This window comes from Heptranchias perlo, chromosome 6 (genome assembly GCF_035084215.1).
Source record: "Heptranchias perlo isolate sHepPer1 chromosome 6, sHepPer1.hap1, whole genome shotgun sequence".
Lineage (NCBI taxonomy): Eukaryota > Metazoa > Chordata > Chondrichthyes > Hexanchiformes > Hexanchidae > Heptranchias > Heptranchias perlo.
This window is the reverse complement of record NC_090330.1, coordinates 51375765-51394788: the sequence shown is the minus strand read 5'-3', so window position 1 is coordinate 51394788 and position 19024 is coordinate 51375765. Positions and strand designations below refer to the sequence as shown.

At 42.9% G+C, this 19024-nt stretch overlaps 1 protein-coding gene across 4 annotated transcripts in view; it reads left to right on the top strand.

Annotated features, from left to right (window-relative positions):
- dlg2 (discs, large homolog 2 (Drosophila)) overlaps positions 1-19024 on the top strand; it is an 861897-nt gene that overhangs the window by 702959 nt on the left and 139914 nt on the right. For all 4 annotated transcript variants that reach the window (XM_067986281.1, XM_067986283.1, XM_067986282.1 and 1 more), the window contains one exon: positions 9446-9560. In XM_067986281.1, the coding sequence (XP_067842382.1) occupies positions 9446-9560 (115 nt within the window). The remainder of the gene's footprint in view (positions 1-9445; positions 9561-19024) is intronic.

The window sequence follows — 19024 nt, the reverse complement described above, 5'->3', positions numbered from 1 at the left end:
TGTCAGAATTTTATATGTTTCAATGAGATCCCCTCTCATTCTTCTAAACTCGAGTGAATACAGGCTGAGTCGACCCAATCTCTCCTCATATGACAGTCCTGCCATCCCAGGGATCAGTCTGGTGAAACGTCGCTGCACTCCCTCAATGGTAAGTATATCCTTTCTTAGGTGAGGCGACCAAAACTGCACACGGTACTCCAGATGTGGTCTCACCAAGGCCCTGTATAACTGCAGTAAGACATCCTTGCTCCTATACTCAAATCCTCTTGCAATGAAGGCCAACATACCATTTGCCTTCCTAACTGCTTGCTGCACCTGCATGTTTGCTTTCATTGACTGGTGTACAAGGACACCCAGGTCCCTTTGTACATCAACATTCCCCAATCTATCACCATTTAAATAATACTCTGCCTTTCTGTTTTTTCCTTCCAAAGTGGATAACTTCACATTTATCCACATTATACTGCATCCGCCATGTATTTGCCCACTCACTCAACTTGTCTAAATTGCCTTGAAGCATCTTTGCATCCTCCTCACAACTCACAATCCCACCTAGTTTTGTTTCGTCAGCAAACTTGGAAATATTACATTTGATTCCCTCATCCAAATCATTGATATATATTGTGAATAGCTGGGGCCCAAGCACTGATCCCTGCGGTACCCAACCAGTCACTGCCTGCCACCCCGAAAAAGATCCATTTATTCCTACTCTCTGTTTCCTGTCTATTAACCAATTTTCAATGTGAGTACTGGTTGAGAGGGGGGCAATGGGTTGGACGTGGGGGTGCTTTGAGTGGCATCCCCACTTCCATGTCCCCTTTTGCCATCATCCCTCCCCTGGGCCAAGCCAACACCACTCCTACCAATCTGCTGGACGACAGTTTGGAGGACATGTGTGAAGCCTTGTAAGGCCAGTGCTGGTGTATCTGCCTGTCTGTTTAAGGACTCATTTGTGAGTCGTGCTTGAAACTCCATGGAGGCTAGCTTTCCGTCCATCACAGACATTCCCGCACTTACCCGCGACGCTATCTAAGAGATGCTCTCACATCCCTGTGACAGTATCTCAGAGATTCCCTCCCGTACCTGTGCCACCATTCCACTCATGCAGGAGTTGGACTCCTCCATTCTCTACACGATTGGCACCTGTTCCAGCACCTCACAAGGTGACCCTCGATCATTCTCCTTTTAAAGGATGGCACCCAAGGTTCAGCATTTGTATCCAGCTGAGCAGAGCCTGGAGAGGAGTGCTCCCACTGATGCAGGCTCTCCACAGCTGCCCCTGCCACCAGTGTCTGCTCATGCTCACGTGTGTGGTGACTCACCAGGTGCCAACCTAACTAACTGAGGACTAGGACCCATTGAGGTGTGTGTATCTGCGCTGGTGGATGACTCGCTCAGATGTGATGGTGCGCCCTCAGAGGCCGGCAGGTCCTCTGAGGAATCGCCCTCCGCCGTCACAGCGGTCCCTGAAGGCCCTGTAAGAGAACAGAATGCAATATTAAGCATGATCACAGATGTGTCATGTTGCGATGAGCATACTGAGGTGCTGAGGACAAGGCATGTTAACATCAATTCATATTGTTTATGCTGAATGTTAAAGTTCTGTCACCAGATGTTTGCCGGGTGCTAGTCTCGGCATCCCCGATGGACAGGCATTCGAGGGCGCGGCTCAGCTCCAGTGCCTCCTGCTCCGTGTCTGTAAGGGTGACTATCTGTTGCGGCCCCCCTCTGGTCCTCGCCCTGTCCCGTGCATTCTGGGCTCTCTTCTTCTATAAGGGGAGAAAGTACAGACGTATGAGTGAGTGATGGTGACGTGGCCAACTGATGATTGCATTGATTTGGGTGCGGCTGACCATGAAAGAGATGCATCAGAAGGTGAGTATGAGCTTTGAGTGGGTGTCAAGAGTGATGTGATGGAGTAGTGTTGGCAGTGGAGAATGAGTTGGGGGTGGGGGCGTTGATGTGGAAGACGGAATGTCGGAGAATGAGTAAGTGTACTCATTTTGACTTCCTGCACTGTATCCAGGTGCGGGAGATATTGCTGCTGGTGACCTCCTCTGCCACCTAGAGCCAGGCCTTCTTGGTGGCAGAGGCAGGGCACTTCCTCCCGTCCACATCCCTCCTCCTGCTCCTCCTCATCCCACCCAGTAGCACCTGGAGTGAGGCATCACTAAATCTAGGAGCAGCCTTTCCCGTGTGATGCTCCATTGTGCTATGTGGGTGTTTGCTCCAGGAGCAGCCATTGGAGGACTGCCCCTTTAAATGGAGCTCCTCCAGCTGACAGCCTGAGATGCGGGTGTGCAGTCCGCCCGTTGCGCAGCTTTCCAATGGCAAACCCGTAAGCCACGTTAAGTGGCTCCAATTTACCTGCAATCGCGTGGGGAATGGACAGATTTGATTGGGCAGGTTACCCATGCGCCCAATCACCCCACCCCCCCCCCCCCCCCGCCCCCCGCCATCCTGCCTCCCCGCTAATTTCGGGGCCTAATTGTTTTGCTTGTAATAGAGGTAGCAACAGGTGTCTCAATGGGCCCTTCAGAGAACCTCAAGAGAGGCACAGAGGGTAGTTGTGGACTTATCCAAGGAGGAATTCAAACCTGGAATGGCGGCAGGAGAATAGGAAGGCAGACAAGCAGTGATCGGTTGGAGTAGGGATTGGCAGGACAAAATACCCAAGACAAGAGATGTGAAAGGTGACAGGAAGGAGGGGAGACAGGAGAGAAGAACCTGAGAGGGGGATGAGAGAGAAAAAAAATAGCAGGTAGTAGTACTGGTCTTGAGTCTGGAGTGACAGCCAAAATATGCATGCAAATGGACACAGAGGAAATTCAGATTTCATAAGCATGATAAAGATTAGACGAGACATGCCCTGGTCATAAAGGGGGGATCTTCCACCTTACTCCAGGTGCTTTCCCTGTTCATGCTGATACTTGACCTTAGAGCTTGCATTAATACTGCCAATATTTTCATTCCATTGAGTGACAAAAAAAAGTTTTTTTTTTAATTGAGGAAGTTAGTCAAGGCCTATAGTGCAGGACATCACCAAGGCTGAAAAGAGCAAGAGAGAAGGAAGGTATTTGGGAAATAATTTTTATGCATTGGCAAGCCAAGGTTTTATAAATCTATATCGATTGGTGAAGGAAGGGGAAGTTTAAGGGATGCATGGATTTCTACAGTTTTGAGGACCTGGAAAAGAACAAGTTTGAGTAAAAACCTTAATTTCAACACAGTAGTCCCAATTTTAACTCAGGGCGGGATTCGGGTGTGCAGGAGCCACAGTGAGCGACAAGGCCCCATGATATTGCCAGTGTGAAGCCTGGGCAGTTTTAACTCCTCGGCCTCATTTTAATATGGTTGACGAGCTGCCCACCCGAGCTGCGTCAAGAATCAGGCAGCCAGCCTATTTTTTCTGCGCAATTTCTAGCACACTGACTGAGGCCTATTTAAAACAGGAATGAACCTGAAAGCAAGGTTGCATTCTCTGTTTTCACATTTCGCAAGGAGCAGAATATCCAAAGTGAGCCACATGGCTGTCCCCAGGTTTTGAGATATCTCCCTGGAGGTTCTGGTGGAAGAGGTCAGGGCAAGAAGGAAGGTACTGTTCCCCAGAACCCACAGGAGCATCCCCAGGGCAACTATCCAACAGGCCTGGACAGAGGTGGCTGAGAGTGTCCAGCATCACCCCCAGGACCTGAGTTCAGTGTAGCGAGGTTCACTGACCTCACGAGCAGCAAGGGTGAGTATTGCTCTTTATCTCTCCATCTCTCGAAACAACACCTGCCAATACTCCTTTCACCCCCTCCCTCACTCCACCAGTCTCATCAATTCTCCCTCCTCCATCACACCCTTCAGCATACAATCACATGGGCACACTGAAACACCTCTCTCTCATTCCAAACAAACTCACCTCTTCCTTTGCTCTCACCACACCACCCACTGACAGCATTCTTTTCTCACATGCTAGCACTTTCACTACCACCAACTGCTTCCACCATTCCTTCCTCGTTTTATATCCCACACACTTGGCTTTACATTCATCGTCTCCCATCCTCATTCCATCTTGATTTCTCCAACTCTCAGCACATGCACTATATCTTCTGCTCTTCCGCCCCAGAAAGATGAGCCCAAGCCCCAACCCCAGCCCCACGGGAGTGGTAGTCAAGCTATAGGAGCGGTACGTGTTGCCCTCTCTCAGGATATCAGCATGTCTTATCTTTCGTCACCCTCTCAACCAATACCCACCATGGTGCCAAGAAGTCAGTTGGCCAGACTGCCCCAGCAGCTGAGGTGCAGGAATCTGCAGCCGGGCCTTCAAAGGCTCCATCACCCAGAAGTCATCGGCCACAAGCATCTCAAGGATCCCAAGATGCAAAACAGCAGTCTTGCAGCATCCATGCTGAGGCCACTAGGGGAGCACTACATAGTAAAGTTAGGAAACTTTCTGATTCGAAAGGCATGTGGGTTGACATTTGGGTGAGAAATGAATGGAAGGCAATTATTGTGCTGCAAATTAATTCATCACTTTTATGACATTTAGCACTTTGGTCTGCATTGTCAGTATGTCGTTGATATAGGAGTTGACTGAATGGTTTCAATATTCTTTAATGCAAGACTAAGGGAGTGGTGAAGGATATAATGAGGACTGTTAATGCAAAAGAGCTTTCTGTAAGTTTTCAGGGCAAGGGAATAAGCAGGCCACCAAAATTGCTAAGCAGTTAACTTATCCCTCACACCTCTGGCTGCAAGGCTTTGAGGTGGCTCTTCTTCTGCTGCTTCCTTCCTTCCTTCCCTCCCTGGTTTTCCCTGGAGACTGTTGTTGTTGCTGTTCCTCCCTTGTCACCCAGCAGTCATCCTGTCACATTGGTGGAAGGGTCAAAAATTGGGATGTTTGAGTGTTGCAGGATAAATGCATCGTGACAGCTGCCTGGGTAACTTGCACAAAGTTGCATGATCCTGTTTTTGTGATCGGGTACTAGCAGGACATTAACAGACTGATAGCCCTTCCTATTCACACATTCTGCTGACTGGTGCTGGTGACCTGATAGCAACATGTGTGCAGTCCATGACGCCTTAGTCATGAGGGAAGCCAGCCACTGCTGCAAATCCTCAAGCTGTCTCGTGTTAACAGTTGAGGTCAATGATAACGAACAGGACATCAGTGATCTGCTTAATGCAGCTGTGTATTGCAGAGTGGGATATGCGGAAGATGTCCCCTGTAGCAGACTGGAAAGAGCCAATGGCAAAGAAGTTAAGGGTTGTGGTTACTTTGCCAGTAGGTCTCAAAGTCTAGCCTGTGGTCCAGCAGGCAGCAGGTCTTGATGCAGGAGGCTGCAGTGGTCTGCAACAAACTTCTTGGAGAAGCACAGTCTCCTTATGCACTGCTCTTCAGATAGATTCAAAAAACTAACTCTTGGTCTGTACATCCTGTGTGCTGGACATGGCCTCCTATTAGCAGCCTCCCTAATTTTCTGGCTGCTGAGGCTGCTACTCCTGCTCCTCTTCCTCCAGTTCTTCCTCAGTCCAAATTAAACTGACAACAATAGCACCCATGATAAGCAGGTAAAGCTTGCTGAGGATAAGTAAAGCAAGGAAGAAGTGATCTGGAAGCTGGAAACATCTCCTGGTAATCCAAACAGCAAAGTGGCACACAGATCCTGTGGTCCAATTACCTGCAGGTGAGTGTCCCTTTAAATACTGCTTCAGTAGCTTTGAGAGACAAATCCCACTAGATTTTACTGGCAGGTTGGGCGTTGGTCGGTACTTCCATGATTTCACGTTAAAATGATGCTGGGGTCCTAATTGCATCTCGGGACCCCAATTCACATATATTCATGATACCACCGCCTCCGGCTGGCAGGTGTCTCGGCCGACTAAAAAAAATGCATGGTTAAGATGGCCGATTGGAACGGAGCAGTAAGCCCTTTGCAGCGATTATAACCACCCACCCAACCTGTTACTACCAGGCAGGCAGGGTTAAAATCGCCCCTCATGAGGATGCAGAGAGGAGAAAGAGCATGTAGCTGGAAATTATTTATATGTATTTTATTTTACCAGGATATTCAATATCGTTTATGCTGTAAGGACTTCTTGCCCATTGAGGGCTGTTCAATTTTAGATTAATTTCACATTGATAAGTTGAGGATAGAATGGTCACTGCTCCTCACAATTATTGGTCCTCAGTATTTTCCAACCTGCTTGTGGAAGAGGGACTAGGAGCATTAGCCATCTTTCTCCCTCCTTTACATGCAGCTTTAGCACTGCAGTATGATGAAATCTAATGCTGGTGTGAAAATAGCTGCCTAGCAGTCAGATGCAAGCCATATGAGATTGCGCTTAAATATATGGCTATGCTAGCAGTGAGGGGAAAAAATATTTTTGATGTGAAATACTTTAAAATTTGATACTAAGTTCTGCACTAATCACCAGTGACCATCTGAAAGGCAGAATTAGAATGCAAGTTGATTCCAGTATGCATGTGGATGGTTTTAGCTTGCATTACACAAATGTGTGAGGTTGAATATATGTTTGAGAAAAGGGAGCTGGCTTTAGATTTATAAAAGTACTATGTGCATTTAAAAAGAAACATAATTGAGTTTTATTTTGCTGAATTATTTTGTAAAGTACTTGAATTATTTGCAGTCCTTTAGATTTTCAGTTTGATACTGACAAATCAAATATAAACATTTCAAAATCCCCTTAATGTATCTTGATATTTTCACAAAGTGAGCAGTGTTTTCCAAGAAAGTAATGTTCATAGAAATAAACTTAAGCAAAAGCTTTTTTTTTGAAAATTGTACCCACTAATAAAATGTTGTTCAAGAAACCTTAAATAATTATTTGAGAGAAAGAGTAAGACTGTTCAAGTGATTGCCTTCTAGATCCTCACCCATATGTGAGTTCAGAATATTAACAGGGTATTTGATGGGGACATCACAGCCTAACCCACTCCTGCTCAGACGCACACTTTCCAGCAGGGGTCACTGGGTAGTGATGAAGAGCAGAAACTCTGAATGAATTTTTTTCTTTCCTATGCCAGGGCACTGTAATCAATTGTAATACCCCTAATGCCACCCTGGCTACTAAGAACAACTGAGTGCACAGATTGGGGATTGAATCTGATACTTTCCTAGTCTGTATGGTGCATCATCTGTTTTGTGTTCTTAAAATTATTGCAATACCCTCCTAATTTAACTCAGCGTTCCTCCAATGTTCTGTTACTTCACAGACACTGACACAGTAAAAATAGCATAGTAGGTGAATATTTGGATGACAATTATTTTTCTTTTTTTTTGAAAATGTAACTATAGAGTTGGAAAAATGATGCATAACTGTTTCACAAAACTGCATGGTGTAGCTCTCCCTCGGTGCTAAGGATAATTTCCTTTTTATTAAACATTTTCCCATTTTATCTGATTTTCACAAGACTGTCTTTAAAATATTGTGACATTTCTTATTTAAAATGAACCTGTATTTTGTGCTGGATGAAACCAAAAATAAGCAATTTGCTTAATCTAGTAATGCTGGTAGCAGTGGCAAGCAATGTGGCATAATTTTTAAAATTTGTTTATAGTTCACCTGTTCAGTCCTATAGCATTAAAATGATAGACACAATTGTGCATTCCCTGTACAGTCTCAGTGCTGAGTGCGATTCTGACACACAAAGTATAAAATGATGCCCATTGTTGTTTATAACGCAGATTTATTTTTCCTTGTGCAAATAAATGTGTTTAAAAATTCCTTGTTCATTCCTTCTTCTGATCTTAGAAACCTGTAAACAAATGAATTAAAATGGAGCACACTAACTATCAGGTAGACGGTGGGGGGGAAGGGGGATCAGAGTTGATCATTAGTGGAAAACAATTAAAAGCTTTGGTTGTATGAATGAACGTATGAAACTACGAGCCCTCAGGTGAAAGGGATATAGGAAAGAAAGTCTAATAATGATTGCCGACTGCAGTAAAAAGCTGCTGTCAGCATTGAAAGGCTTTTGTTGTTTGATGTTATGAGCTATTAAACCATTCCATCATGTGCCACCATAGACTGCAGTGATAGGATGACGAGTTGAAATAACAGAAAACATTAATGCTTCAACTTGGTCAAATGACACCGGGTTTGACTGCACATTTTTAATGGGTCATTCCTTCTTGAGCTGTACTGCTGCTGCTGCTGCTGTGACAGGATAGTCCTGATTCTTGGTTATTCCTGGGAAGAGTCGAACATAATTGGGAAGGTAGGCTTGTTTTCAGGAGAGAAATTGATTTTTTTAAATAGATATCCATGGAACAGTATCAACATGCTGATTTCAGGTGTCAATTTAAAATGTTTCTACTGAAATTAACTGGAACTGAGGTTTATAGAAATCCATTTCAATATGTTTGGTTTCCCTGGTGATTTGTCTCAGTTGGTTGTCGAGGTTATCCTGCTGTGGTAAATGTGTGCGTGGTTTGCAATATAATTCTGTAATTGTGCTTTGAAGGAGTTTTTCTTGTTTGTTTCTGTTTTCTTAACTCTTTTCTTGATGAGTGGTTATATTGTGATTTTTTTTTAAATTTAGACTTTTGAAAATCCCTTTGGTAGACCAAGCCTTGAATTGAGATAATAGGATGGATTTTGTTTGCTCTTTGAGTGCAAAGAGCTGTATGATTAAGCTATCACAGTTGTTAAGGAGACAGAATTTTCATTTGTAATGTAATGTTGAATCATTCTGGAGCAGACTGCAGGTATTGTGCAGGCTGATGGATACAACTATCAGGCAGATGTACCGGGTTCTGATTGTAATCATCTTATTTTTCTTCCTGTATCCTGACAATATTCAAAAAATATTTTAAAATATAATGGCTACAAATCAGTATTTTTTGGAAAATCAATAGATAAGGCTATACATTTCTTAATCTGTATTGGGATAAAATTCCTACGTTAATTATTAGTATAAGAGAAATGGCTTTTATTTGGTATTATACCAATACAAATGTCAGCAAGAACATACATGTCATTTGTAAACCTGTTTGAGTCGTTTGATTTTGTGCAGTGTAAATGCCGCACAGGTATTTTTTGTGTAATTCTTGTGTGTTTGTGTGTACATGCATCTTCCACCAGACTTGGAATATTTTAATATGAAATGCCTAACAACGTTAGAGATGAAGGCTAACGTACATTGTTGAATGCAATCAGTAATGCAGTAACAGGATAATTACAGTATTGAAGTCTTCAACTTTGCAGCTGTAACCTGTCTGTTGTAGTTTTCCCATTTTATGTTTTGAGGTTTCTGGCAATGGGTGTGTATGTGTGTGGTGGGGGAGGGGGTGATAGAGAGAAGTAGAGGAAGTCCCAATAATTCTTGTCATTTCACATTTGAAAAGCCTGATGTTGAATGTATTGTGGGAAAATAAAAGCTAAAAATGTTTTTTTCTCTTTTTCTCTTCCCCTCTCCACCCTCCCCATTCAGAGTACAGCCGGTTTGAGGCAAAAATCCATGACTTGCGGGAACAGATGATGAATCACAGTATGAGTTCTGGGTCTGGCTCCCTAAGAACCAACCAGAAACGCTCATTGTATGTGAGGTAAGTACATTTATTTACTACTTATTCACTTAACTGGTAATGATAATGTTAGATAAAGTATAATACATAGGCCTACATAGAAATTAGATCGCACCCGAAATGGGGAGCAATCTCGGTATAGAGCAAGTTGCACGTGCCCAATGAGGCCAACAGCAGGACCACAGATCTGCTAGCCTCATTTGCTTATTACCTGCAAGCTGCACGTGATAATTGCGGCCCCAGAGGCAGCTCGCCGGTCCTGGCTCAGACGCCGGCCAAGGTCCTCAGATGAGGTCGGGTTGGGGTAGGCAGAGACAGTTGGGAGGGGGACAAGTGGTGGCCATCAGTGGCCCGTGAATTTAATGAGGAGCCTGCTCCTCCCGGCTCTGCAATAAAGTAAGTAAAAAATGTTCAAAATGTTTTGGCTGCTAAGCGCCTGAAGAAACTGACCGCAGCATGCACGGCGGAGGAGCCTTTACCAATAAGGCGGGTGGTGCGCTTCCGGTGCAGAATAAGCGCTGCAAGCCGCCCGCCATATTGGACACTTAGGCACCCTTTTTACGCCTGTAAAATGTAATCCAATTTCTAGGCCGTAGTTTTTAAAAAAAATTTTTGGGGTCATGCTTCATCAGTAAATGACACACCATATGTTAGAATACTGTTGCAGCTAATGAGATAACAGTGTTTTTATGTGACAGGGGCTATGTAGGTAGCTTTGAACCAGCACCTGGGGCTTTTCACCAGAGGATGAGTAGTGACAATGAAAACCTTTACCCTCACTATTAGATCCAACATAACTCCAACTGCCTAGTGGGTGATACAACTTTAACGTCACCAAAAGCCCAAAGTTTACATCAATGAAGCTTTTTACTTCACATCACTAGACAAGGATGTAAACATCTGCACACTTAAAAAAACAATGTTTATGGATTGATGAATGTTACTTGTGATGTCACTTTTAGTGAAATATTTATATGTATGCAGATTATCTATAATTAGCTCCACCACTGGGTGGTGATGTGAGAGGTACCATAGATGTTGTTGTTACTCACTTCACTCTGTTGGCTGTGAAGCCTGTTAAAGAATAGTCATCCTGTGCTTCCTGGCAGATTTGAATGTGCTATGTACTCCTGATATCAAAAGCTGTGCCTCAGGAAAAACAAATCTATGTCTAAACTGCTGAAGGGAGAACAATTTACAGGCTGTCAAGTTGTCTTTTCCAAGGTGGTATTTTCCCAATGTGGCCTTCTACTTTTTGTGTGTGCTTCAGTTAATGATTTTCCAACATGACTTTAACTATGGTACACACAAAAATAATAGCCAGGTATTTAGTGACATCGCAAGTTGGGCCATAAATCCATTACACCACAGAATCATCAGCTCTCACATGATAAGTTCCCCATCCTAGCCAGACTATCAAGGAGGTACTAAGAAGTAGAAGGTAATTCCTCATGAAGGAAGAAGGATAGGTCAAAGATTGAGTGAGCCTATACCAGTCTAATGTAGCTTGAGCAGCTCGTTAGATAGTGAATGCAGGCAGAAGCCTGGAGGAAAACTGTCAGTCTCCCTTTTTCATTGGGAAATATCACATGGAAAACGTCAAGGGTGGGAATAAAAAAAATTGAAACAGAAGGAAATAAATTATAAACTAGGGCTACTTTCCTTCAAGCCTCTGGCTGCTATCGACCTAAAGGTGCTGCCTTGATAACTGATTGAGGTATGATCTCTACTTCATTCTTGAACTAATTCTCACACCTTTATTTTCTGTAAGGTGTAGGGATTTTTGTGGGCTGGTTGCTTCGCCACGGTCATGATTCTTTCTGGCACTTGAAAAGAATTTGATAATTGTATGGGAGTGTTTTTATATAGTGCAAGAAGAGAAGGTCAGATAGTATCAGGCTTTGCTGTGTCTTTCCCTGGTGTTTCATACATGCCAACTATCAGTCTATGTGGTTGTATTTGCTGGCAAAAATCAGCATGGACCAGGCCTCTCTCCTCAGTGGTGCTCCAACCCGAGTCTGCCTGCTAATGAAAGTGATTTCTAATGCTGTGTACCATATCAATATTCTCGCAAGGAGCAGTTCCTCTATTTCAGTATGCAGTGGGCAGAATCACTTCCATTAGCAACAGTACAACAGGTAGGAGAGACCCTGAGAGTAGAGGAAAGGGGGCAAATGAAAGGGAGAGAGAAGGGGAAAATGGATGGCAAAGAAGAGAGGGAAGTGGAAGTATACGTCAAGAAATGGTTGAGGGAAGGAAGAAAGAAGAGGAGAGAGAAGATGAAAATGAAGAACAAAGAAGATAAGAGAGAAGGGGAAGTGATGGCAAGGAAGGAGAGAGGAAAGGCAAAAATCGATTACAATGAACGGGGAAGGAGGGGGAGGAATCTTGGACCAGCGCTTTGAGAATGAGGGGGAAGCTAAATGTGGTGTTTTGGGGATCCAGAGGAAGGGTACAGCTAGCATTGACTGAGAGGGAGTGAGGAAGAGAGTGTTAGCATTTACTGAAATGAAGACAAAGAGTGCCAGTATAAATTAGGGGAAGGGGTGTGTGCCATCTTGAACTGAGGGGTTTGGAAGTTGGGGGGAAAGTGCCAGTTTGAACTGAAGGAGGAAAGAGGGTGCCAACTTGAATGGTGGGTGAACGAAGAAGGGAAATTGAAAGGAGAAAAGTGCCGGTGGCAATTGGGAGAGTTTGAAGAGAAGAAAGTGACTCTGTTAGAGTCTGCGGAGTTGGATGGGGTACAGTGACTCTTTGAACTGTTTTGAGAGGGGGTAGTGTCCCTCCAAACTGGGGTGGGAGTTGGATATGGGACAATAACTGTTAAGGTAACTTTTCAGGAAGTGATGGCTTGTTTGGTCTATTGAAAATCCAAATGTCGTTTTGTTTTTCCTTTTAAGTTAAAAATCTATGAATTGTGCATAAAAGTGCTTAAAATTAACCAAAATACACTATTTTTAAGGTAAAAATGCAATGTTTTCCAGGGAATCATGCCCTTGGACCCCCTTGAAATGTACTACCAATGTTGTGCTTCAACATTTGGATTTCCCCCATGAGGTTTTCATGATTTTTTTTCCCTCCAAAATGAATGAAGAACAGCTACATCTTATGTTACAAAAACTAATGTAACTGTTTGTTATCACAAGGCTATACTTGAGTTGTCGGCCTGTTGGGAATATTTCATGGTATCACAGTATGTTACAGCACAGAAGGAGGCCATTCGGCCCATCGTGCCTGAACCGACTCTTTGAAAGTGCTATTCAATTAGTCCTACTCCCCTGCTCTTTCCCATAGCCCTGTAAATTTTTTCCCTTCAAGTATTTATCCAATTCCCTTTTGAAAGTTATTATTGAATCTGCTTCCACCATCCTTTCAGGCAGTACACTCCAGATCATAACAACTCTCTGCGTAAAAAAAATGTTTCCTCATGTCGGCTCTGGTTCTTTTGCCAATCACCTTAAATCTGTGTCCTCTTTTTACTGACCCTTTTACCACTGGAAACAGCTTCTCCCTATTTACTCTATCAAACCCATTAATGATTTTGAACACCTAGCAAATCTCCTCTTAACAGTCTCTGCTCGGAGAACAACCCCAGCTTCTCCAGTCTCTCCACATAATTGAAGTTCCTTGTCTCTAGTACCATTCTAGTAAATCTCTTTTGCAACCTCTCGAAGGCCTTGACATCCTTCCTAAAGTGTAGTGCCCAGAATTGAACACAATATTCTAGCTGAGGCCTAACCAGTGTTTGCTTTTGCACGCTATGCCTCTATTAATAAAGCCCAGGATCCCAGATGCTTTTTTAACAATCTTCTCAACTTGTCCTACCACCTTCAAAGATTTGTGTACATACATCCCCAAGGTCTCTCTGTTCCTGCATCCCCTTTAAAATTGTACCATTTAGTTTATATTGCCACTTCTCGTTCTTCCTACCAAAATGAATTATTTCACACTTCTCTGCGTTAAATTTCACCAGTCTGTCTATGTCCTCCTGAAGTCCTTTACTATCCTCCACATTGTTTACTACATTTCCGAGTTTTGTGACATCTGCAAACTTTGAAATTATACCCTGTATACCCAAGTCCAGGTCGTTAATATATATCAAAAAGAGCAATGATCCCAATTCAGATCCCTGGGGAACGTCATTGTATATTTCCCTCCAGTCTGAAAAATAACTGCTCACCGCTACTTTGTGCTTTCTGTCCCTTAGCCAATTTTGTATCCACGCTGCCACTGTCCCTTTAATCCCATGGGCTTTAATTTTGCTTACAAGTCTATTATGTGGTACTATATCAAATGCCTTTTGAAAGTCCATATACACAACATCAACTGCACTACCCTCATCAACCCTCTCTGTTACTTCATCAAAGAACTCAATTAAGTTAGTCAAACACTATTTTCCTTTAATAAATCCATGCTGACTTTCATTTATTAGCCCATATTTTTCCAAGTACCAACTAATTTTGTTCCCAATTATTGTCTCTAAAAGTTTCCCCACCACCGACGTTAGGCTGAATGGGCTGTACTTGCGGGTTTATCCCCCTCCCCTTTTCGAACAAGGATGTAACATTTGCAATCCTCCAGTCCTTTGGCACTACCCCCATAACTAAGGAGGATTGGAAGATTGTGGTCAGATCCTCTGCAATTTCTACCCTTACTTCCCTCAGTAACCTAGGGTACCTAGCCTATCTGGATCGGGTGACTTTTCTACTTTGAGTACTGCCAATCTTTTAAGTACCTCCTCTTTATCTAATTTATCCTATCCAATATGGCTACTATCTCCTCCTTTTCTGCTACAGTGGCAGCATCCTCTTCTCTAGTGAAGACCGATGCAAAGTATTCATTTAGTACCTCAGTCATACCCTCTGCCCCTTCAAGAAGATCTCCTTTTTTGTCCCTAATCAGCCCCACCCTTACTTTGACTACCTTTTTACTATTTATATGTTTATAAAAGACTTTTGGGTTCCCTTTTATGTTAGCCACTAATCCATTCTCATACTGCCTTTTTGCCCCTCATATTCCCTTTTTTAGATCTCCTCTGTACTTTCTGTATTTAGCTTGGTTCTCTACTGTATTGTGTACCTGACATTTGTTCTAGTCAGCTGTGTCAGCTTTTTTGAAGTTGTTGGTCTGCTTTTGCTAGTTTTCCATATTCGCACGTACGTTGGTTTATCTGGATGCTTGTAGTATTGGTAGTATCTCTTAATTCAAAGAATGCTGATTATTAAATGTTGTTATTAAGAAACCAAAGCTTAATCTTATGCATGTAGTGAAAGAGATGTGGCATGCTTTAAGGCAAACAATCAACCCGTTAACTCCCCTCTCCCCTCCGATCAAGCTGGAAATAGAATTAAACATCCACTCCTGATCTTTCTGACTGGTGGGAAAAAAACACCATACAGATAGAAAGCTTAGGTTAAAACTACAAATTTAAATCAATTGTTGACAGCAAAGTATACAGAAAGAAAAGTAAATCAATGGATAAAATATCAATACTGTACTTTATATCTTATATTTTAAACTATTTCCTGAGACCCACATAACAAAGCATTTCAGAATTTTTAGATTCCTTTATTTCAGAGTGCTTTAACTGAGATTTGGATAGATGTAAACATGGATGCTAGACACTGTGGAGTTTCATTTCACCATTGTGTCATGAAGCTAACCAGATGAAGCTTGTGAACTATAGCACTGACCAATTGCCTTGTATTTATCACAACCCCAAGAGCAGTTAATTCAGCTATTTTCAAAGGTACAATGAAGCATCTTGAATTTTACATCATTTGAAACACACCAGCACACCTTACCCAAGTCTAGCAGACCCAGGAACTGTTAAAAATCTACAGACAATACATTATATTCCCCTTATATGACTAATTACCAGATCAAACAACCTGGTCTGATTTCTTGCAGGTATCCTGACTCCATGCTCAGCTACTGGTCTTTTGAGGAAAGATTTTCCATTTTAACCCAAGTTACTTCAAAATCATTCACATTTCCTTGTAAACTGCAAGAAAATTAGAGATTGTGTACACTGAGAATGAACCATGTGAAGGCATTGATGAAGGTAGAGTCAAGTTATCAGCAAAAAGGTGGAAAGCAGCCAAGTATTCTTGTAGGCTACCCCACATGACTGACTGGTACGATGTCCTTTTCTAACTTTTCATTTCCAGTGAAGAGCCTTGCTCACTGGCAGCGCATATAGGAAATTTGGGTGCGTGCTGGGCAAGATTTTCTGAACGTTTAAATTAGCCAAAAGTGCAAAGTCAAACAATTACCCCTGTAGAACCCAGAAAATGTGACTGCTTTAATGAAGGTGTTAAAGTTGGAGAGAATGGTGGACATCATTGACATGAAGAAGCAAATTGATATGAAGAGAAAGAACAAACTCCTAAGGAACCTATGAGGTAGTGGAAAAGAGATAAGCCATAATTAATAGCTTTAGTAATGGATGTGTATTGATAAATTATTAAGTGCACAGTGCCCGATTCTGTCAAGGGTTTGAAGTTTACCAAGGAAATGAAATGAAAGGTGATTCACCGAAGTGTTCCAAGAGCAGAGTTCCAGAGGTAAGTAATATAGGCAAGAAGATTGTCATGAAACAGGTCATGCTGAAAACCATACTGAGAAATAGAAGCAGCAGATGCAATGGGTAGGCTTGGGTATCTAAGAGGACATGTTAGGTTGTGAATCTTTATACAATGTCCTTGGGTGGTCACCAGACCCTTTTGCTACTATTGCTCTACCCCACTTATTTCACTGTTACAATTACTTTTCTACTTCACTTCTTCAACTCACAGCCTTTAATTTCTCAGCTCTTCATTCAATTTTCTCTCCTGTCCCTCTTCCCAATCGTACCATACATTCAAAACGGAAGTGGAGAGAAAGGATTGAGGGATATGAGAGATAGAATAGTGTATGATATTTTTAAAACTACAGTAATGACCAAATGGACTGATGTTTTCTGTTCCAGTCGTATAAATTCCAATATTGTTAATACAGTATCTCTCTTTGACAAAGAAAACATTGCTGTCTAGTGATGGCACATTTTATTTTTTTGTTTTATGCATGGGACATGGGGAGATTTCCTTGATCTTATCCTTCTTTGGGTAGAGTCATAGAGCTAGGAGCTGCTGTTGAAGTAAGCTTGGTGAGTTGTATCAGTGCATCTTGTAGATAGTGAGCAAGTACCATTGTGGGGCCCGTCACTGTCAAGGTTTATATATGAATAAAATCTACTTGAGTGAGCATGTGGAGGGCAACTGGGATGTGTGGTGCTATGTCCCAGCAAGGAGTCAACACCTTTGGAAGAAGGCAGGATAGAAAATTAGCAAGGAGCAGGAAAGAGTTATTAATCTGGCATTTAGCCAGCAATAGGGAGGAGTCTTAGAACAAGAGTGGATTAATAAAGTAGGCAGAAAGGTGCAATGAATAAAAACTCATAAAACTTTTTTTATTAAACCATCTGATCTCTGGAATCACCCTGACCTTTATTGTCTAGGTTATTAAACTATACATTATTTTTAATTAACATTTGATTTGCAAGTTCAGTATTCAGCAACTTTGGACTAAGTGATTTTAATCGTACATTTCTTATCAATCCCCACAGTGATCTTGAAAATGATCTTTAATAACTGCATCAATAATCAACCTCCAGAACCATAATTATTGCAATTGCTTTTTTATTTTACATTTGGAAATTATATATAGAAATTGTATTTAATGTAAAATTCGACATAAAACACATTGGCCCCAATGTTTGCAGGGAGGGAGCGGGGGAGCGTGTTTGCGGGGGGGGGGGGGAACCCAGAAATCCGAAGCACATGGAGATCCTGCCACATTTAAAAGCAGGACCTTATTATCATTTTTTAATTCCGATTCCCGCCTGGCAGCTGGCCAGATTGGCAGGCTGGCCGGCTGTCGGACAGGAAAGCCTGCGGCAGAAGGCAAAGATCGCGCGGCATAAAGCTTGGGATCGCGGGTTTGGAGGGGAAGGTGGTGGCCGATCATGGCAGAAGATTTGCTTGAGGGGCTGGGGAAAGCATTTCTGCCCCTCCAGGCTCACAAGCAGTGCTATAAAAAACACTTACCTGCTGGATCAGGCTGCTCCTGTCTCCATTTAGTTGCCAGGTTTCCCGAGCCCTGGGAAACCCAGCCGGCCAGCGTTAAATTGAAATCAGGCTCCCAACTGCATTGTGGGAGCCTGATTTAAATATTATAATGAGGGACCCACCTCTCGAGAACGGGACACAGACAAGCTACTTAACCCACTAATATAAAAATGGTGCCAGGTGTGTACACATAATTTTTAAACCCCCCATCACGACCCTCTCACACCCAATATGGTAGGGTTAAAATTCCCCCCACCAGCCCAATTTTAGTCCTACCCACCCAGTGGGAATGGGGCCGGTGAGTGGTTAAGAACATAAGAAATAGGAGCAGGAGTAGGTCATCCAGCCCCTCGAGCCTTCCCCGCCATTCAACAAGATCATGGCTGTTCTTCTACCTCAATGCCATTTTCCTGCACCATCCCCATATCCGTGGATGCCTTTAATATCTAGAAATCTATCGATCTCTGTTTCGGATGCACTCAATGACTGAGCCTCCACAGCCCTCTGGGGTAGAGAATTCCAAAGATTCACCACCCTCTGAGTGAAGAAATTTCTCCTTATCTGATTCCTTAATGGCCTGCCCCTTATTCTGAGACTGTGACCCCCGGTTCTAGACTCCCCAGCCAGGGGAAACATCCTCCCTGCATCTACCCTGTCGAGCCCTGTAAGAATTTTGTATGTTTCAATGAGATCACCTCTCATTCTTCTAAATTATAGAGAATACAGGCCTAGTCTACTCAATCCCTCCTCATACGACAATCCCGCCATCCCAGGAATCAGTCTGGTGAACCTTCGTTGCACTCCCTCTATGGCAAGTATATCCTTTCTTAAGTAAGGATACCTAAATTGTACACAATACTCCAGGTGCGGTCTCACCAAGTCCCTATATAATTGCAGTAAGACATCTTTACTCCTGTACTCAAATCTTCTTGTAATAAAGGCCAACATACCCCATTTGCCTTACTAATTGCTTGCTGTACCTGTATGTTAGCTTTCAGTGACTCATGTACAAGGACACCCAGGTCTCTCACCATTTAAAAAATACTCTGCATTTCTGTTTTTCCTACCAAAGTGGATAACTTCACATTTTTCCACATATTCCATCTGTCATGTTCTTGCCCACTCTCTTAGCCTGTCGATATCCCCTTGAAGCCTCTTTGCATCCACCTCACAACTCACATTCCCACCTAGTTTTGTGTCATCAGCAAACTTGGAAATATTACATTTGGTCCCATCATCCAAATCATTGATATAGATTGTGAATAGCTGGGGCCCAAGCACCGATCCCTGTGGTACCCCACTAGTCACAGTCCGCCAACCTGAAAAAGACCTGTTTATTCCTACTCTCTGTCTTCTGTCTGTCAACCAATTCTCAAT